Source organism: Heteronotia binoei, chromosome 2 (genome assembly GCF_032191835.1).
Source record: "Heteronotia binoei isolate CCM8104 ecotype False Entrance Well chromosome 2, APGP_CSIRO_Hbin_v1, whole genome shotgun sequence".
Classification (NCBI taxonomy): domain Eukaryota; kingdom Metazoa; phylum Chordata; class Lepidosauria; order Squamata; family Gekkonidae; genus Heteronotia; species Heteronotia binoei.
In genome coordinates, this window is record NC_083224.1 from 160,633,604 (window position 1) to 160,655,715 (window position 22,112).

Consider the following 22,112-nt stretch of genomic DNA (forward strand, 5'->3'; position numbering starts at 1 on the left):
TCAAGGCATAGAAGAGTCTGCACTTCCTCCAAAAAGATCTTCCACCAAACTCATGGAGATGAAGCCAATGGGCACAACCCACTCCCTTCTATGTATATTAGTATACATAGAAGAAGAAGCAATTGGATTTATACCCTGCCCTTCACTCAGTGGCTTACAATCTACTTCCCTTCCTCTCCCCACAACAGACAGGCTTTGAGGTAAGTGGGGTGGCTGAGAGAGCTCTTTTGAGAATGCCTCTTGAGAGAACAGTTCTGAGAAAACAGTGACTGACCCAAGACCACCCAGCAGCTACATGTGGAAGAGTGGGGAATCAAACCTGGTTCTCCAGATTAGAAGCCGTTGCTCTTAACTACTGCACCAAACTGGCTCTCACAGTTGAGTATCTAACCAATGCTGTTGTTCCCCTCCTCCTGCCCGCCATCTGCTGTGTTTTGCTCTAAAGAGATTCAATAGACTGTGAGATGCTGATCAGATATTTTCCTCCCCTCTACATTTTAGGTGTTAAACTGTAGTATTTGTGAGGTTTTCTTCTAAAATTTCTTCTAAAAATCTTTTCACTTGGCATCTGCCTCAGCAGATCCAGTTGCAAAGGTTTTCTGGTGATAGGTCTGCTGTATTTAAGTGCCCTATCTTCTGTTTTTAGGCTCAAGAATGAAACCTGCATAGCCCATTCCCTTTCTAGACCTGAAATAGTGTGACTCAGTCACCTTTAAATAGACGTCCCCCCCATCTCAGTTACTAAAGTAAAACTGCTAACCTTAATACTTCTCTACTCATTCTCTGATGAGGATTTTAATAATCGTAATCTATCACTGTTAAATAGTGGGTTCAATGAACGGAGAGGCGAGGTTGAAATGATCAAAGCTCTTTTATTATCGATAACCAGGCCTCGGATTCAGTGGGAGCTCACAGGAGCACAGCTCCTGAACCTTTCTGACAGTTCCACCTCCTCCTTTCCACCTTGTCCATTGAATAGTAGGTGCAGCTGCATAACAATCCCTGGATGAGTTCCACCACCTTTTTTCCTACAAAATGACCCCTGTCGATAGCAACATGGTAATGGTTGACTCAAGACTACTGAACTGCGCCAACGGGTCCAAATATATACACAGTCAAGTTCTCGTGCTGAGACCCCATTGGGTCATTTGAACCAGCAGGGGGCTGGTAATTGGCCAGGGGAAGCAGGGATTTGGATCCTACTTCCCATTGTTTCCCAGTCCCCAAGCTAAGCCCTAAAGGCTCCAATGAGCCAGGCAGGAACTAATAGAACACATGAACCAAAGAGTCCACATACACAACAATCACATTTTTGTCCTGGCATTCCTCCAAGGGCCTCAGTGAAGTGTCCTTGGCTCTCTGTGCCTGTGAAGTAGCTTAGACTGAGTGACTGGTCCAAGGTCACCCAGCAAACTTCTATGGCAGAGGGGGGATTCAAACCTGGGTCTTCCCTGTCATAGTCCAGCACTCTAGCTGTCTTAGCTACTAGTTAATTCTGTCAATCATGCTTAAGGTGTAAGGTAGACTGATTATGTGGTTTCGGTTCATGCTATTCTTGTTGTTTCCTGGGCCTTGGCAGCACTGATTTGGAAGGGAGTCCCATCATTCATGTAACCAGGGCAGAACTTCTTTACAGAAGAAGAAGATGACGATATTGGATTTATATCCCGCCCTCCACTCTGAATCTCAGAGCAGTTCACAATATCCTTTACCTCCCCCAGCCCACAACAGACACTCTGTGAGGTAGGTGGGACTGAGAGAGCTTTAACAGCAGCTGCACTTTCAAGGACAACTCCTACGAGAGCTATAGCTGACCCAAGGCCATTCCAGCAGCTGCAAGTGAAGGAGTGGGGAATCAAACCCGGTTCTCCCAGGTAGGAGTCTGCACACTTAACCACTACACCAAACTGGCTCTTATAGCCATTACTGGTGCCTCATGGGGCTGGATCATGAAACAACTTTTATTTCACTAGAGCAATATATGGGTAGGAAATAATCAAAATATTCTAAAAATATTTGGTGGGGAAGGGGGCAGGATCACATTTAAGTGGCTTCCATACCATGTAAACATATGGACAAACAATACAGCTAACCAGTGTGGTATAGAGTGTGAGACTAGGAACTGGGAAACCCAGGTTCAAATTGCTAGTTTGCTGTGGAATCTCCTGGGTGACCTTTGGGCAGTCACTTGCTTGGCAGTGTTCTTGAGAAGATGAAAATGGAGGAGTGGAGAATGACCTATGCCACTTCGGTTCCCCACTGTGGATAGAGTACATATAAGACTACCATAACTGCCTAATCAAACTAAATTGTTTAATGTGCTACTGTTTTATATACCAAATAGCATTAAGTAAGTTTCTTACACAAAATGAAAACCCAATAAATAAATACCTCTCCCCCCCCAAACCCCGCCCCCCCAGTCTCTGGGAACTTTATAGTCATGCTTTGGCTTTATATTTTTTTAAAAAACGAATGAAGCCTCCATAGGTCAAACTTTTTGCCTGCAGCATTTTGTTTTAATAAAAGGGTTATAGGACCCATGAAAACAGGGGCACTCTTTGTGGAAACCCCGACTGCCCTTCTAACTGTTGTTTGCGTCCTATCTGGCTGAGTTTATTTAATGGGGAAATAAATCCCTGACTTATTTCTGAATACACAATTTCATAAATAACATGTGAAAAAAAGGTTTAATTTTGTGAATTAGATTATCTTAATGTTCATTCTTTATGTGCTTGTTAAAAAATATAGCAGACAGACATAAATCTTTTGTCCTGTGCTGAAACGGGTGTTTTAAGCATAAAAGATTGGTTTAAAAAAAAAAAAAAACCTTCTTCTTCTTCTTCTTCTCTCTATTAGGGGAATACTTGAAAGACATTTTTCATATTGAAGAGAGAACGCTCGTGACGCAGCTAAGCCAGCAAGTAGCAAGAGGACTTGCAACCTTAGAAATGAGGATAAAGGAAGCAAGGTTAGCCTTCAAAAAAGCAAGCATGGTGAGCTAAGCAGTTTTCAATTACGAGACTTCAAAAGAAATATTGGATCTGGTCTGTGGTTCGATGGGCATTTAGCATAACCTTGGTCAATATTAACCTCGTGAGCCATTACATCTGGATGATGAAAATAAATCAACATGGTAACTTGCTTGTTACTTTTGTGGGTATACAGAAATTGTTGCCTTGCTTGTGTCAACTGCTTATCATCATTTCTTTATCTTGCAACATAAAGAACGACGATATCCTAAGGTGTGCTTGTGTGCATGTACAGATACACACAGAGAGTTACATAAAAGGTCTGCAAGTTTTAATCAACAGGTAATTAATGAAAGCTATAGATGATAGATGGGTCAGGGCCATTGTTTACTGGTGGGGTTGTAAGTTAAGAACTCAGCAGTTGTTCTACTGTGCCATCCTATGTAAAGTTACTCCAATGTAAATCCACTGATTTCAATGTGCTTCGGCTGCAGTAGCTCTGCAGCATAGGATTTCACTGTTAGGCTATTTATTTTATTTTTAAAATTTATTTAGTGGCCTGATATGTTTGGTGTAATATAGAATGCAGAAGAAAACATTTAAAAATGTGTTTTTCATTCTCTTCAGGGTTAGCTGTAGGGTTGTCAGCTGCATCTTGAGAAATATCTGGAGATTTTGGGGGTGGAGCCTGAGGAGGGCAGGGTTTGGAGTGAGAAACTTCAGTGGGATATAATGTCATAGAGTCACCATCCAAAGTGGCAATTTTCTCCAGGTGAGATGATCTCTAGCCCCTCAAGATCAGCTGTAATCACAGAGATCTTCTGCCACCACCTGGAGGTTAATAAATATAGAACACTCTGTGAGGGTTTTTACTAATGCATATACCAAAACAATTTTTATACTAAACAATATTCAGTGGTATTTAAAAAATTCCCTTCTACAGAAAATTGTACAATGTTCTCTCTTTGTTTGCAGAGCTACACAAAGTCCAAGAAATTCCAAAATGGATATGACTGCTTCCCAAAACAGGTGTGACTGCAAATGGAGTGCTGATTCTGTCCTCTTTTCGAAGTATCCTTCTTCAAGCAGCTCACCAAAGAAGTAAATTATTTCAATTGGCCAGACCTTTCAAGAAAAGCCCAGGGCAAATAGAAGTGCTGAGCCATATCCATTGAAGACAAGAGCACAGCCAATTGAAATAATTTACCCCTTTGGTGAGCTGCCTGAAGAAGAATACTCCAAAAAGAAGACAGAAGCAGCACTCCGTTTGCAGCCACACCTGTTTTGGGAAGCAGTCATATCCATTTTGGAATTTCTTGGACTTTGTGTAGCTCTGCAAACAAAGAGAGAACTTTGTACAATTTTCTGTAGAAGGGAATTTTTTTTTAATACCACTGAATATTGTTTAGTACAAAAATTGTTTTGGTATATGCATTAGTAAAAGCCCTCACAAAGTGTTCTATATTTATTTGCCTATTTATACCCATGAGCTCTCTATCTTGACACCACCTGGAGGTTGGCAACTATAATTAGAAGCATTGTTGAAAAACTGAAGTGATCTTTACTTCTTTCAGTTACTAGTGTTCAGATTTGGGCAATATGACATTTGTTTATGGTTTAAACCATTACATGGCAAATGATTGATTAAGCAGATATTCAGTAATTGGTTGATAAACCTTTGTGTGTGTGTGAAAGAGACAGAGGGGAAAATGAGTGCTTGGGATAATATCTTGTATTTTGCGGGAGAGACGTACCAATGTCCTATTTTCAGACTCTCCTAGAAACCATAGTGTCTTGGTTCGAAGTTCGGATTTATGGCTTGTGAGGAAGTGCCATGACAATTTTGGGGCATATATCCCATATTTAGAGGGGAGGCATTCCATTTCCAGTTTTTTTCAAGGAAGCAAATGTCTTGAATTGAGTTGACGTTTGTGTGGAAAGAAATTGTGATGTGTCTGTGAGCAAGACTCTGGATCAGTCACATTCAAGGATTTCTCTCTACAAATATGTAATACAACTGTTGAATCAAAATGGGTGCGATGAATTGCATGAATTGTAGAATGTTGTGGTCAGCAGGGGGACAAAAAAGTCTCAAATACTTTCTAATCATTTGCAACAGTCCTAATGGACACATAAGCCTTCCTTGGAGTGGGATGGTTTTAATTTTGCTTCGTATAAAGAGGCAAACATATTTACCAGATGTTGTCCTCTCCTCCAAAGTTGCCGTTCAACCCTTTGGATAAATTACTGCTGAACTTCAAAGCCGTCTCCTACAATTATGGCTCCAGCAATGTCATTTGGCAATAGTAATAATAACAGCTTCAAAAATAGGTGTATATTGTAAAGGGCAGCATATGTAATGATATAATATTTTTTAAAAATTAAAATGCATTTTGGAGCTGAAGCTTTCTGAACAATTATGTCCAGTAAGCCCCTTAGACCAGATATCAGCTGGTGCAAATCCACATAACTCCGCTAAATTCACTGCAACTGTGCTATTTAACATCTGCTAAGGATATGGTGCTTTGGATTAAACCAAGAGTTAAGGCCTTTCATGTCCTCTCTTTCCCCTCCATTTCCTACCTGGATTCACTGTGATGAATCTTAACTCTGCCAGATATTTCTACATTTGAACTGGGAGCACAATTCAGTGAAAGTTAAGCACTTTTAAAAAGAACTCTACAGTTGTGGAAATATTGGTAGGCTGCTACGCTGTTCATAGCTTGCTAAGAAATTTCAGTTCTCTCAGGACATTGGTTAAGGTTGCCAGGTCAGTGCTGGAAAATACCTGGAGACTTTGGGGGTGGATCCAGGAGAGGGCAGAGTTTGGAAGGGGGAGGGACCTAGACTCCATCCTCCAAAGCAGCCATTTTCTCCAGGGCAGCTGGTCTCTGCCAACTGAAGATCAGTTGTAAAAGCGGAGATCTCTAGGCCCCACATTGGTGGCTAATTTTGCACAATACTGTGTTCTGTCCCGTGTATTCAACTGATGTGGTAGTGGCAGAGACATCGCTACCTGCTCCCATAAAACAGGGTGGGAAGAGGAAAAGTACAGCAAATATAGGCAAGCATAAAAGGGGAGCCAAACTAATCTATTGTTTACACTTTTCTACTTAAAAGCTTTTCTCCTCAGCCATTGTTGTTTTGGTGAGATGTAAATCAGGAAGTAAATCATGATGGGAGATGCATTGGAGTGGTGGAATACAAGGTCTCAGCTCTTGTCTCATGACCACCAGACTAAACTTGAAGCCCTTCCTCTTGGTTGTACAAGAAAAATTCAGTTGTGTCTCCCTTTATGTAGCACATTTGTGGTTGACAGTTACAGATTTCCTTTTTGCAGTTGTTATTTTGATTTGACTGATTTTATTTTATGACTTTGCTATTTTATTATATACTACTTTGGGCATATTAAAAACTTTTATGTATAAATATTTAAAATTTTAAAAAATCATGTGGATTCCATCATGTGCTTAAAAATTCTCCCACTGAAATTGGCTTAAGACTGCCCTGTCTCAATTACAGCATGATATGGTAAAAAGAAAAAAAAAATACAGGACTGTCTTATGAGAGGGCCTTGGTGCTTGCAGTGGTGCCAGAAGTTCAGATGATGGTCCCAGACAATGGTGTTGGTGGGGAAAGGGGTAAAAAAAGTAATACTATTTAACTACTTTGTTGGAACAAAAGGCTAGGAGGAGAGGAAGGAAGTTCTACAGCTCTGTCTTACAGGCACTACTACTTCTCGTTTGGTGCCAGTTTGGTGTAGTGGTTAAGTGTGCGGACTCTTATCTGGGAGAACCGGGTTTGATTCCCCACTCCTCCACTTGCACCTGCTAGCATGGCCTTGGGTCAGCCATAGCTCTGGCAGAGGTTGTCCTTGAAAGGGCAGCTGCTGTGAGAGCCCTCTCCAGCCCCACCCACCTCACAGGCTGACTGTTGTGGGGGAGGAAGGTAAAGGAGATTGTGAGCCGCTCTGAGACTCTTCGGAGTGGAGGGCGGGATATAAATCCAATATCATCTTCTTCTATCTTCTTCTTCTTCTTTTCTGAATGCCATCTAGCAGCCACAGGGCCTGGCATGGTTTTTCAACTGGTCTCCTTCTAGCCCCCCTGAGCCTACTTTGGCAGGGAGGATGGGATATAAATCAAATAAACTAAACTGAACTAAACTAGGATTGCCAACTCCAAACTTGAAAAATTCCTGGAGATTTGGAGGGTAGTTTTTTTGGGGGGGGGGCAAGCTCAGTACGAATGTAACAGCTACAGAGTCCACTCTCTAAAGCTGCCATTTCTTCCAGGGAAACTGATCTCTGTAATCTGGAGAGAGGGTTGCCAGACCCCAGGTGGGGATGGGGATTAGGGTTGCCAAGCCAATTCAAGAAATATCTGGGGACTTTTGGGCTGGAGCAAGGAGACTTTGGGGGTGGAGTCAGGAGAGAGGTTGAGACAAGCATAATTGAACTCCAAAGAGAGTTCTGGCCATCACGTTTAAAGGGACTGCACACCTTTTCAATCCCTTCCTTTCATTGGAAATAATGAAGGATAGGGGCACCTTCATTTGGGGCTCATAGAATTGGACCCCCTACCCCAATCCTTTTGAAACCTGGATGGTGTTTGGAGGAGAGGCATTGGATGCTCTGCTGCAAGTTTGTTGCCTCTGCCTCAAAAAAACAGCCCCCCCAGAGCCCTCGATACCCACAGATCAATTCACCATTATTCCCTATGGGAATCATTCTTCATAGGGAATAATTGCTCTCTCTCTCTCTCTCTCACACACACACACAAACACACCGAGGGACTGTGTTGCTGACCCTTCCCATGTAGTACTTCCTGCTCAACTTTAAAGGCACACTGACACACACACATTTTGAAACAGACCTGTTTGCAGGTTTCTAAACCTGCCCAAGATCTAGAGCTGCATGGTGGCTGTGGAGGCGGGGCTTCCCCCGCCAGCCAGCTGGCTGGGGGTGGGAGGAAGCCTGTAAAACCGGGGGATCCCCCGCTGGGACCTGGGGATTGGGAAGCCTAGGCCTGAGTAAAATGTTAAAACAGTTATGATTGGATGTTTTTTTATTGCTGTCAAGAAGTTGACATGTTGGCTGTCTTAGTTCAGCAAATACGAGCCAAAGATCACCATGCCTCAGAAGAACTCTAAATGATAAAAAGGGATTATAAGTAGCTAAAATGAAAGCCTAGAAGAGGCCATTTTGAATAGTTTGCCAGCATAGGGCCTACGGTTGCCAGTCTTGATTGGCAACTGACAGGATGGGGTGGGAACATTGGGGGTGTGCCACTGTGTCACTTTTTGGGGGGAAACCTAGAAATGAAATATTGGTACAGACAACATCATTTTAAAAAATTCTGCTGCTGCTCAAGCAGCAGCTGGCAGCTAGGGCCTATAGCAATGATACTGCTAATTCAACCACAAGTTGCTAGCAAAATAGAGCTGCTGGGATATACTTCAGATATGAGACTAAAGACAGAGTTGCTATTACAAGTGAAAAATCACATTGCTACCCTTCTGGCATGGTAAGCTGTTTGGGTGAACTTGCTGCCATGTGGTTTTGGCCAGTTTTAACCATGCCAAGACAGCCAGCGTGGTGTAGTGGTTAAGAGCAGTGGACTGTAATCTGGAGAACCAGATTTGATTCCCCAGTTCTCCACACAAAGCCTGCTGGGTAACCTTAAGCCAGTCACAGTTCTTTCAGGATTCTCTCACCCTGCCTACCTCACAAGGTGCCTGTTCTACAGAAAGGAAGGGAAGGTGATTGTAAGGCACTTTGAGACTCCTTAGGGCAGAGAAAAGGGGGTATAAAAACCAACTCTTCTTTTTCTTGTGCTTCATTTGTAAGAAAGGAGGATTACAGCAGAATTCCTCATATCTGCATAAAAGTTCTGTGTGTGTGTGTGTAAGAGAGAGAGTCTGCCCTAGGGCAATAAAATTGTTTGAAGCCAGTCCTGACTGCTAAGAAATAAATCAACAAAGATAGCAGCTATATGTTAGCCACAGTGGTATATCTTCGTGGAGGTATTGTGCATCCACATCATCAGCACTATTTTGTATAGCCATGCTCATACAAAACTCTAGAGGTGCTGTGAGTTTGTTGCCACTATCTTTGTAAAGGATTTTCCATTGGTAGCTACACAGCTGGACCATGCAGTACAGTAGACCACCCACTCATGTTATACAATATTGTCTCAGCTAAAAATTAAAGCACTGTGGTTGGGGGCTTCTGCTTACCTGTTTCACAGCTTGACCCAGTGTAGGGCCGGTAGCAGTCACACAGATAATTCAGCCACAAGTTGATGCAGCGCCCCCTGTTCTGACAAGGGTTGAGTTCACACCAATCCTTTTTAGTGCAGCCTGCCTTGACATTTAATGACGACTCAGATGACATGTTCTCTGGGGTAACAATATTCAAGTCTATTTCAATGTCCTGAAGACAGCCTACAAATGAAGGTGCAGAATGCATATTATAGATGTCAAGCAGAGAGTCATTGCTGCTGTTTCCCACTGGCAAACCACCCAAAAATGTGCTCTGAAAAGCAAGTATCAGCTGATCACTATCTATTGCAGCAGCAGTTTTACTGAGACATGATTCTGGACAAGAGTTGTCGAGTAACTTAAGAGTAACAGTTCCTGCTGTGGTTACCTCCACTGAATGCCATTCACCATCACTGACATTATGTGCTATATGCAAAAGGTCCTTTGACTGATTATTGACTTGTACAGATAAATGTAAATAACCATTCAGTATCTCCAACTTCACAAATGTGTCTTTGTCCCCTCGACAAAATATAAATGCTGTTGATTGAACAGTCAAAAATCTAAGGTTTATGTTATAGGAACAGTTCTCCGGAGGGGCTGCGATGCTGTTAACCTGAAGAAACCCGTTTCCCTGAAAAGACAATGTAGTCATTGTTTCACAGTACACTCCAGTAAATCCAGAAGAACACTGGCAACTATATCTGTGTTGTCCGTTTGTGAAGTGAGGAATACACAATCCTTCATTTTGACATTTATGCTGAACACAGCCAATGAGGACTTCTGTACAGTTCCTTCCACCATAAAATACTCCATCATCTTCCCCCGTTGGGCAATGGCAGGTGTAATTCCCAAGAGAATTTTCACAGGTTCCTCCATTTTGGCAAGGATTCATGTGGCATTCGTTGATATCTTCTTCACAGTGGATACCTGCAATGAATTGGAGGAAAAGGCATTGATTCTCTGTAAATACCTTATTTAAAAGTTTAGTTACCTATCAAAACAAGCATATGGCAGCACTAACTGCAGGATAAAATGCAAGTGTCATGAGCAGGGGTGGAATTTTAGCAGGAGCTCATTTGCATATTAAGCCATACACCCCTGATGTAGCCAATCCTCCAAGAGCTTACAAGGCTCTTTTTTGTAAGCTCTTGTAGGATTGGCTACATCAGGGGTGTGTGGCCTAATATGCAAAGGAGCTCCTGCTAGAATTCTACTCCTGGTCATGAGGAATAGCTGAACATTAACATCAGGCTGTTTTTGTCTGCCTTAATAATCCTAATGTCCTTGATATTGTCAGTGGGTTGGACCCAGTGATCTTTCAGCAGCCACTGTTGGTGGGTCTTTGCCATATTTTCCTCCTACCCCAGCAGATGATGATTCCTGTGGTTGCAAGACCTACTCAGGCTAATAGTCAGACAAGTATGGGGGCTGCACTGAGGAGGGGGAGGGAGTTAAAACTGTCCCCCTCTTTCACCAGAACTGTACTTGAAGAAAAAAAGGAAGAGCCAGTTTTGTCCTCTTCTCCCAATTCAAAGCAGCCTCTAACATGAATGCTTATTAGTTTATCTGGATCCTATGATCCCAGGGAGGGCTGTTTTTGTAGAAAAAGCCCAGCAGGATCTACTTCTTTTCTTCGAAAATTCACTCAGGGCAGCTAACAGATGCCAATTAGAAAACAACATCTTCTGAAAAGTAATTTTTTAAAAAAGCAAATCAAGACTGGAGGATCAGTTCAAGACTGGAAGGCGCCAACTGCACGTATATATATTTTGAGGCCCAACGAACCAGGAAGACATTATTTTACGCTGGAACACCGTAACTGATTCTGTTTCTATAACACATGCCTACTCAAGGCACAGCAGTAGAAAGCTTACGTATGTTTTTGCACTGAGATATACAGCTGGTGAATTCCACATGCAGTTGGCATGACTGGGGCTCTCCTAAATTCCATGATGCTGTGTGCACAAACTTATTAGCTGCAGTGACTTACTTCAGTTACATTTCTTTACTAAACTACTTCTCATCTTGTCTTCGTGTGATTTCATGAATCCGGACAACATCCTTCTTAGGTTCTCAAACTGAGGAATGTGGACTGAAAATTCTAGGGAGTGTGATGATCTTGTAATAGTGGAGTCTTTTCTTCCAATAACAAGGGATGCGTTGTACAATATAGTGGGTTCCATGCAAGGAAGAGACGCTGTTGTAGTGATTAGAGCTCTTTTATTAAACAGCATGGTAAAGGCTGAACTCTGAGAACTGGGCCAACGGGGTCAACTATATATACTTCAAGGTTCCCACGCTAGGACACCATTGGATCATTCAAACCAGCACGGGGGCTGTGATTGGAGCAGGGCAGCAGGGATTTGCATCTTACTGCCCATTGTTCCTGGGTCTCCAAGCTCAGTCATGCAGGCTCTGATGAGCCAGCCAGGAACACCTTTAATTATACACAACCTTAGTCCACAACCTTAATTATAGGTTGAATGACCCCTGACAAAGTACCCTCACTGATCTATGTGGAATTATGCAGGTGAATGATAAGATCAGCTCAGTCACCCCAACCTGATTTGAGAAGAGGGAACCTAGAAAAAAAAATTCTGATTTGTTCTGATAGTTCCTCATGCATGTTGTGACAAGAGTAAATGATAGATCAATGTCCAGTCCACAGCTGAAGTAGGCTCCAGTCACCCAGGGATAGGGGTTTGGGGTGGAGGCAAAAATGAGAGTTAAAGGAACAGAAATCCCATTCTTCCATCTTCAAACTCCAATGTTTTCAGCTAACTTTACCATGTTTCAGGAAAGGACAATTGCTTCATCAATCAAGCTTGAAGAAGCTGCGATGCAATTATGAGAACAACTGACCAGTATTTCACTCTCCTGCCACTTAACCACAGACTCATTCTCAACCATAACCTCAAGGCTAGGCCCAGGCCCATAGCTATAAGGGGGCCTGTGGGGGCACGGCCTCCTGACTGCTAGGCAGGGCCCCCTGACTTGGGGCCCCTAACCAGCCTCCAGTGCCTCGGCTGCATCCTTCTCCATTCTGCCATCGTCAGATACCATTGCTTCTGCTTGCTTAGGGGACATGATCATACGCAGTTGCTTCTGCTTGCTTAGGGGCCGGAAGAATTCTCTGACCCCTCAGCAAGCAGAAACAACGGGGCACTTTTGGAGCCTAGGACTGAAAGTTAAGCTCCCTGTTGCTTCTGCTTGCTTAAGGGCTGGAAGAAATCTCTGACCTCTCAGCAAGCAGAAACAACGGGGCACTTTCAGCACCCAGGACTGAAAGTTAAGCTCCACCTTGCTTCTGCTTCCTTAGTGGCTGAAAGAAATCTCTGACCCCTCAGCAACCAGAAACAACTGAAAGTGCCCAGGACTGAAAGTTAAGCTCTGTGTTGCTTCTGCTTGCTTAGGGGCTGGAACAAATCTCTGACCACCCAGCAAGCAGAAACAATGGGTCACTTTCAGCACCCAGGACTGAAAGTTAAGCTCCACATTGGGCTGACGTTGGGCTAGAGGGCGCCTGCAAGAAGAGGCCGTTCTGATTCTCAGGTGGGGCAGTGGGGGTAGGGGGCGGATGGCTCCATTGCAGACAGGACAGGGTAGGGTAGGCTGGTGCACACAAGTGAAGGTGCTGGCTGCAGTCGTGGGCTGGGGATCAGTGGAGAGGTTATGTTCGCCTGCAGGGGTTTTCTGGCCAAGTCTCGCTGGCCTCGGCTTGCCCTCCGACAGGAAGAAATCCGAATTGGAGGTTTTGTAGCCCCAGAAGTCAGTTGCGACTTGGTGGTGCCTTCCACCACCACCCCTTGTCCCACTGGGCTTGCCTAGCTGGATCATGCTACAGGTAAGGGCAGGAGACCATGCAGCACGTATCTAAACCTATGAGTAGCTCCCCACCAGAGCTGCTGGAAGAGGGGTGAAAAGGGATCACCTTGGGGCAGCTGTGGGGAGGGGGGAGGCTGTATGGCAGCAAACTGGCAGCTTTCCTCCTCAGCGGTGGCAGGAGAGAAGGCCATGGAAGTTGGGGCCACTATGTGCCCCCTGAAAAAAATCAGGGCCTCCCAATTCTTCAAATCCTGGCTACAAGGCTGGCTAGGCCATTTAAGAACTTTCAAAGAAATGCTTATTTAAATAATTCAGCTTTACAGAGCTCCATAAAGCCAATAGCGTGGGGACCTTCCTGATGTCCTCAGAAAGGCCATTCCACCAAGTAGGGACCCTTGCAGTAAAGACTGTAGAGTTGGTAAATACTCTTCCCATATCAAAGATTTCAGGTTTCACGGCTGGTAACATCATTAGGGTTTGTAGAATCTTTCGGGCTCAAGTGCCGTGTTCTACTGGAGAAAGTTTTTCTTCCAGACGTTCTCTCGTTTCTTCTCAATGCACAGCAGCCAAGAAGGTCAGAGCACCTGCTCTGGCTGCAATGCCACTGAGGATGTTCTCTGCAGCTGAGAACGAAACGTCTGGAAGAAAAACTTTCTCCAGTAGAATACGGCACTTGAGCCCGAAAGATTCTACAAACCTTAGCTCTTCCCATAGTTTGTAACATCATGCTTTTATTAAATTTTGACCTGCAGATAGGGTTGCCAGCCTCCAGGTAGGGCCTGGAGATCTGCTTTTACTACTGATTTCCTGCTGGCAGAGATCAGCTCCCCTGGAGAAAAAATGGCTGCCTTGAAGGGCGGACTCTATGGCATTGTACCATGCTGAGGCCCCTCCCCTCTCAAACTGCACCCTCTCTTGGATCCACTCCCAAAGTCTCCAGGTATTTTCCAACACAGACCTGGCAACCCTACCTGCAGAGTCCCTTAAAAACTTTACCTACACACTGAAGGTCACATTTAAATTGAGTTACTGGTGTTTATGCACACAACATGACCATGTCAGGGATCTATGGACCTTGCAGGGAATTGTGCTTGCACACTGAGGTTACAAATGTACAGCAACCAAGGCCCCAGTTTAAATGCAAAGTCACAACAGATAAGCTGTTTCAGTCTAAGGATAACGATTTAATTAAGCTTTAGTTCTTCCCCACTGGTCATGCCCACCACTGTGGGAACCCCTCCCATGCACCGTGTGAACATGAATGAGCTATTATCTCCAGCTGTTGTTTGCGGGGCAGTGGTATTCTGGGGCTGATTTGCCATCTCCTTGCACTTTGTCTAGTCACTTACCCCTGAGGACAGGAGTGTAAAACAGCTGCAAAGTGTTCCCAAGTCAGGAAGGAAACATTATTTCACCCTCTTTGTATTCATTTCTCACAGGTGCAAATGACTTGCTTGAGCTGCAAGGCAGCAAGGAATGGTGCCTACGATGTTAAAAATATTAACATTGTGTGTTAAAAAATATGTCTGAGGGGAAACGGTTCCAATGAGTGTGTTTGTTTGTAAATCCTCTATTTCTTCGCCTTTTAAATTAAGCAACATACCTTGCAATTAGGGAAAGAAACAAAACGTGCTATGGAGTGAAAGATATTTGTTAATGCAAAGTTGACACAAAGTAACTGTGAGTTTCTTTGCTCTTTCCAAACAGCCAATTTGGTAGGAAAACCATTTAAGAAACCAAAATAAAACCATCACATGGAAGAACCAGCGTATCAACCATACTGTTATACCTTTTAAAAGAATTCAGCTAGTACATAAACAGTTCAACTGGAGAAAATTGAAGGGGTAGAGCCAGCCAGCTTTTTCACTCATCTCAACCAGTTTTGCTCTCTACTACAGTTGCAATTCTGTCTGGCTTTGGTGCACATGAGTTCCGTGAATTAAAGTTGCCAGCTGGAGACCTCCTGCTCTCTGCAGCCTCTGTCTGCTGCCTCTCAGCTGGATGATGTGAGAAAAATGGCAGGGGAATAGGAGTGTAGGATCAGCATTCCCAGCATGACCCAGAAGAAGAGGAGTAGTTTTTATACCCCACTTTTCTCTAAGATGTGTCAAAGTGGCTTATAATCACATTCTCTTCCTCACCACAACAGGCACCTTGTGAGACAGATGGGATTGAGAGAGTTCTGAGAGAACTGTGATTGGCCCAAGGTCACCCAGGAGGCTTCTTGTGGAAGAGTGGGGAATCAAACCTGCTTCTCCAGATTAGAGTCCGCCGCTCTTAAGAGTTATACCATGGTGGGGTCATCATGTTGGGTGATGCTCTAGTGTTGCCTCAAACTCTATGGTTAAGTCATAAAGTTTGGGGTGAATGCTCAAGTATTTCCTAAGCATGATGATGTCACTTCTGGGTTGCACTGGAAATGATGTCATCATGCTAGGGATGCCAGTCGTGCCCCCCATAAGTCCTCATCTCCCCTATCTCCCACTAGGTGCCAGAGCATGGCTGGCAAGCTTATAATAGTCCCTAGCGCAGATTATTTTGGGGTGGTCAAAGGAGACATTCTCTTTTTTCACAAATGGACAAGTTGATTTAACTCAGAGTATATAGTGTTTTGGTATGGAAGGATCTCACTTTGAGCCAGCTCCACAGTAAGCAGCTCTGCAGGGAGAAAGCCACTCTGACTGTATTTTTGATATGCCAGAAGCACCCTCAAGAATTTCACAGATTAAAACAGTGACATTCTTTCATACTTGTAAGCAATACTCCAAGTTGTGGAGTCTTGTGAGCAAAAATTCTACTTTGTGAGTTACTAGCATTAAAGTTGTGAGCTTCTGCATGAATTAATTCGCTCTGGGGTCATTTTTCCTGAGCTAAGACAAAAATGTGTGCGCCAGAGGCTAAAAAACTGTGAGTTAGCTCACACTAACTCAGCTTAGAGAGAACACTGCTTGCAAAATCTCTATTTTTGCACCGAAGATGAATGCTTGAACAATAACCCCCACTACACATTTTAGAAGCAAGATTGCCACTTCTTATCCAGAGTAGGTTTCTCTAAGTCTCCTAATAACCTTTAACCATATTTTAAATAATTTGGGTGCTGCACAGGGAGCAGATGACAGGACTGGAGGGAAGAACAGACAGGTAGGAACTGAGCTTGTACTGAGAGATTGAAAAGTACAAGTCTGGCAATCGTTTGCTAAAAACTCTTCTTTGCTTCTTTGATCTTGTATTCATTTATTCAGTAGTCCCAAGCTGATTTAAAAGCAAAGAGGGTTTTGTTGTTATTGTTAAAGAAACACTAGAAAAATAAATCATTGGCTTGGATCTCACGGGAAAAACTCAACAAAAGCGTCAGTGAGGTAGATCTTTACTCACTTCTCTTTCTGCCACTGGATCCCTCAAATCCTCAGGGACCTCTTGCAAACAAAATGCACTTGACTCCAGCAGTGAGGAGGAGGAACTGGGAAAATCTCCATTCAGAAGGGCACCCCAAGAGCCTTCAGAGAGGATCACTGGAACAAGCAGATGAAACTGCTGGGGCAAGAAGAAGCAGAGGGAAAATCCCTTTCAACAGGGCTTGTTTTTGTAGCAGGGACTCCTTTGCATATTAGGCCACACCCCCATGATGTAGCCAATCTTCTAAGAGTTTACAGGGCTCTTATTACAGGGCCTATTATAAGCTCCAAGAGGACTGGCTACACCGGGGTGTGTGGCCTAATATGCAAAGGAGTTCCTGCTGCAAAAAAACCCTCTGCTGTTCAAAACCTCCTCCCGTGAGCTGTTCTGCTGGATCCAACCCATTGTTCTGTAGTATGTTATCTGGAGGTCAAAATATACTTTATCATCTGAAGCAGGTTAAATAGTGGGCTCTGTCTTATTGTTAATGCAAATATATGTACATGCTTCAGTACTAGAGTCAAGCAGCTGCTGCAATCCATATCCAGCAGCAGGAGTTCTCGGGCATCCTGAATTCGAACAATGGCAATTCTATTTTATCTGCTTTTCATTTCTAGTGCAGTAGTAACTCATGCCAAAAGGCATCCTCTGAATCTTAAAAAGTAAAATAGGGATGAAATAGTGCCAGTGTTTTGTAAAGGATAATTGCCAGATAATCATTATTGTCCTGTACATGAATACCATTGGAATATATTTAATATTGTCTAGGTTTCTCTACCAGTTTAAAAATCCAGCATGTAGCTCAACAGCCCAATGAATAAATCCTTCATTCTTTCTCAAGAAGAAGAATTAGCTCTTCCTGTAAATACTGGCTAATATTGCTTGTTATTGGCCTTGTTGGAAGCAACAGCCGCTGTCAGTCATGTTAAGAAGATTAAGAAATATTTATAGAACTCCTGATGCGATTCAGCCATTCAGAGAGGCCTATATTTCAGGCGACTCCAAATTGTTTGCATACCAGTCAAGTGTGAGATATATCAATAGGTGTAGAAAAGGAAAGGTTTCTGAGGCACTCATTGTTTTCAGCGACTACAAGCCATGCTAACTGTGCTGCATTTTTCTAGGGGAAAAGAAAAATCAAACTAGTTCAGCTTTCATTGATGTTTACACCCAACATATGGTTCTGATTAAGTGCTTGTCAGATGTTCTTACTCTCTACAGCATATAGTAGTTTTTCTTCTGTCTGCTTTAATGGCTTCTGTGTTAAAATGAGATGAGGCATATCCCATTGACTTTCTGTTAGCAAACTCACTACCCTTTGAGAAATTTCCTTCACATGCTTAGTTTTATGTATCGGTATTGCCCCATTGCTTTCTCACCCAACTGGTTTGCACAAGAAAGTACATTAAACTGTCTAAATCAAGAGTTGTGAGTAGATTTATGGAGAAGAGTCTATGAAAGCAGTTGCTCATCTTGAATTATGCTTTGTGGCTCTTGGGTTTTTTTACTTATACATGAGAATAAAGTTGTTGGTAGAAGTTACAATCATGAATAAATCATATTAACACTGATGGCCTTCCACAGTTTTGAAATATCACCAGAACAAAGCTGATATTTAAATCTATAATGAATTGATCTGAGATACAACTTTGAAAAACAGAGACATTATCTGCTAGCTTTGCAATCAAAACAATGCAAGTCTATATTGTAGAGGTTTTGGTTATAGGGAGAGATATTGACATTATTTTCTTTCTACCTTGGCTTTAAAATATATTCTAATGCTCCAGAAGCAAGCTGATATTAGACTGTACATTTCTGACTATTAGATCTTAGTCACAACATACCTATAGAAGCAAAAATGTTACCTGTCACCATCGCTATTAAGATAGCCCAAGCCTGTATCCTGGCTGCAACCATTTTTTCCACAGCAGATGAGTTCCTTATGTTTGCATGGTCCATGAGAGAGCTTTCTAAAACAATCTGGAAGAGGAATTCTTGAATAGGTAGATCTGCAAATGTGGGGTCGCTTGATAGTGCACTCTCTGCAAACCAGATCAGCAGGGCTTAACGTAAGACTCATTACAGAGCTTACACATTATATACTTAGGCTGAGATTCCAAGAACACTGACATGGAATTCCACAGGGGTTGCCTCTAAGCAGATGAGTGTTTGACTGGGATATGTAATAGTGGTTTGGGTCAGCAATTTCCAGACAGAAGTGCAAAAGGCAATTTTGCTTCTTTCAGTCTTTTCCCTTTCCCCTCCAACCCACATGGTGTTACTACAAGCAGGTTCCTTAACCCTAGTAAATAACTTTCCTGGAGTCTGAAGGGGCAAGTAGAGAGGAAGGGAAAGCAGGGAAGATCCATCATCTTCTGTGGACAGAATACTGGACCCAACCCATTTTCCGCACTATATTCGTATAGCCTGTCCAGATGGGAACAAAACAAAAGTTAACCAGATAGTTATGAAACTCCACATTATTTGCATTCTGCTTTATACATAGGTAGGGTTCCACTGCTGTCCAACATGGAGAAGGCATCCCATCCTCATGATGTGTCATATAATACAAACACATATGGAGTAATGAATTGCAAGGTCTTTGTCATGCCTCTTTGTTGAAGTGGGAAGATCACAGAGGGGTTCAAGCAATGTGCCTGTGCTACAGTTTACACTGTGACTGCAGTAGGGGGATTCCAGTGACTGCAGTAGAGGGCTTGAAGTGGAAGATAAAAAGTGCCATTTCAGCCACTTTCTCACTATACTGGCTCTCATACGAACTTACTTTCCCCCCAGCCATTGCTCTTTATGCTGAGTGATTTCAAATCCATGCAGATGTTCCTTAAAATGAGCATGGCCATAAACTACTTCCCACTGAATTCAGTGGCCATGTACCCTTACATTTGAATCATATTTTTTTCCTGCAATCCTGCTTCCAACTATATATTATGTTGAAACCAATAGGATTAATCACAGTACTAAGTAATAAAATAGTTGCTGTTCTAAAACTTTAGAGTATATTACTTTTAGCATCAAATAAACGAGAAATACTTTTCTGCAACTCACATTTGGCATACACACTGCTATAAAGCAATATTTGCAAAACAATTTGTGCCCTTTTCATTTACCTATATATGCATTATGTTACCCTATTGGGGCTGATCTAACTATTAAGGGTTGATATAGCAAGCTTTTAAAAAGTCTGTTTGTTTCTGAAATCAACAGCAACGACTTTGAATGTGTCTGCATAAGAGGTTCTGGTGAGAAACCCTGCACCCTTGAAATCTTCAAGATCCTAATCAGAGAGATCAAACAACTGTGCTGGTATACTGCTTGCTAGGAATTACAAGTCAACTAAAACCTGACTTCAATCAGTTCTAAAAGCCTGACCTGAGCTGTTTCAGAAAGAAGAAAATATAAGCATACCTAAGCAGAGAGAAAATGTGTGTGCGTGCACATGCATGTGTAGGGTGAATGTACATGCTGTCAAGTCGGCAGATTCAATAACGAGTCGTTGTTGATACAAAGAAACTACTTTATTGATACTGATACTTGAGGCCTGGGCCAAGCATTGAAAAGACTAAAGAACATACTGTAGATACATGGCATATAAGGGACACTTCAAAGGAATTCCTAAGGGGGGGGATTATGCAGGGAACATTCACACACTGATGTTACCAATTCGTTCTCAGGCTTGCATGGCCTTGATCTAGTGGGCTCCTGACTCCCTTCCGTGAGCCAGGCCTGAGAAGGCACAGATAAGACTTTCACATATTTCCATTTCAAAGCAAAGCTACCCTCTACAGGAAAGGAGGGGGGTAGGGAGAGTATGAGCTAGCAGCATTTGGTTATACTTTGGTTCTACCCAGAATGCTCTTTGACTGAGCCAGAGTTATAGACAGACTTGACATACTGCCCCCCTTAAGCCACCTCCACCGCCCCATTGGAATGTTTTTGATGGAACCTTCTGATTAGATCTGGTGCTGAGATATTCTCCTCAACCACCCATTCATTTTCACTGGCTGGGAAATGCTTCCATTTAACTAGGTAGTACAAGATCCCTCTTTTGACTCTAGAGTCCAGGATTTCTTGGACCTCGTGGTGACTCTGGTTTCCAATTAACACAGGCTGGGGGGCTGGTGCTCGAGGATGCCAGACCGAAGCCCTGGGGTCTTGACGAAGAAGGCTGCAATGAAATACAGGGTGTATTTTACTAAGTGCCTTTGGCATATCCAGTTCCACTGTCACCTGGTTTATGACCCTCTTGATTTTAAAGGGCCCTAGAAACTTAAACGCCAGTTTCCTAGAAGGCTGACTGAGTGGCAGATTCTTAGTGGATATGAATACTGAGTCTCCCACCTTGAAATCCCATGCGGGTGTATGGGACTTATCATACTGCTTCTTATATGTTTCCTTAGCTGCCTCTAGGTTCTCTTGGATAGTTTTCCAGCTCCCGATCGGTCCCTGCCACCATTGTTCAAAGGTGGTGGGATCCGAGGAGGGTTCCCCTCCTGGCAATAAGGGCATTGGTTTTCCCTCATACCCATACACCGTGGAGAAGGGGGAAGCCTTGGTGGAACTGTGCACACTATTGTTATACCCATATTCAGCGAACAGGAGCAGGTCGACCCAGTCGGACTGTCGGTGGTTAATAAAACAGCGTAGGTATTACTCTAGGACCCCGTTTACACACTCCGTCTGTCCGTCTGTCTGGGGGTGGTAGGCAGAGCTCAAACCTTGCTCGATCCCCACCAATTTACAGAACTCCCGCCAGAAGGTGGCAACGAACTGCGGTCCGCGGTCAGTAATGACCTTGTCTGGGAATGAGTGGAGTCTAACCACGTGATTGAAGAATAGCATGGCCAATTTCTTTGCTGTGGGCAATTGGGCACAGGGAATGAAATGGGCTTGCTTGGAGAAGGTGTCTACCACCACCAGGATCACTGTCTTCCCATTCGTCCTCCTCCTTAATGCGCACTCGGAAGTACGCGTCCCTCAAGTCCAATTTGGTAAAGATCTGGCCCCCCGAAACCGTACTCAACAAGTCCCGGATGAGGGGTATGGGGTAGGTGTTGGATGTGGAAATCGCATTTATCCCACGAAAATCCGTGCAAAGTCTAAGTGAGCCATCCTTCTTCTTCCTAAATAGAACCGGGGCGGCGTGTGGGGCCATGGCCGGTCTAATGAAGCTCTCTCCAAGTTCTGATCTAGGAACTTGTGGAGCTCTTTCTTCTCCGCCCACCCCATGGGATACAGTTTTGCCCGGGGCAGGGTTTTCCCCAGGATTAGTTCTATGGCACACTCCGTGTCCTGATGGGGGGGGGGCAGCTTGTTGGCCCCTTGCTCGCTAAACACCCCCATCAGGTCCCGGTAGGCTTTCGGGACGGCGTGGACCTCCTCTATTGACATGCACGCCCGTTCCTCAGCCACCAGAGCTCGTGGGCCCCAGGCTGGGTTCCATAGGTGGTTCGCGCAAAGGGGGTCTGTGAACCTGATGGTCTGCGCACCCCACCTTATGCGGGGTTCATGTTTCTCTAGCCAGCCCACCCTTAGGACTACTGAGTAAGAGCACGATGGGGCAATAACGAAGGATTCCTGGTCCCAGTGCTCCTCGATCCCCATAGACAGGAGCTGGGTCTCTAGTTTACAGGGTTCCCC

The 22,112-nt window shown here is 43.6% G+C and overlaps 1 protein-coding gene across 1 annotated transcript in view; it reads right to left on the reverse strand.

Moving 5' to 3' along the window:
* The window catches only part of CRB1 (crumbs cell polarity complex component 1), a 164,251-nt gene that overhangs the window by 57,756 nt on the left and 84,383 nt on the right, over positions 1–22,112 (reverse strand). The window contains exon 6 of the mRNA XM_060232358.1: positions 9,207–10,160. Within this exon, the coding sequence (XP_060088341.1) occupies positions 9,207–10,160 (954 nt within the window). The remainder of the gene's footprint in view (positions 1–9,206; positions 10,161–22,112) is intronic.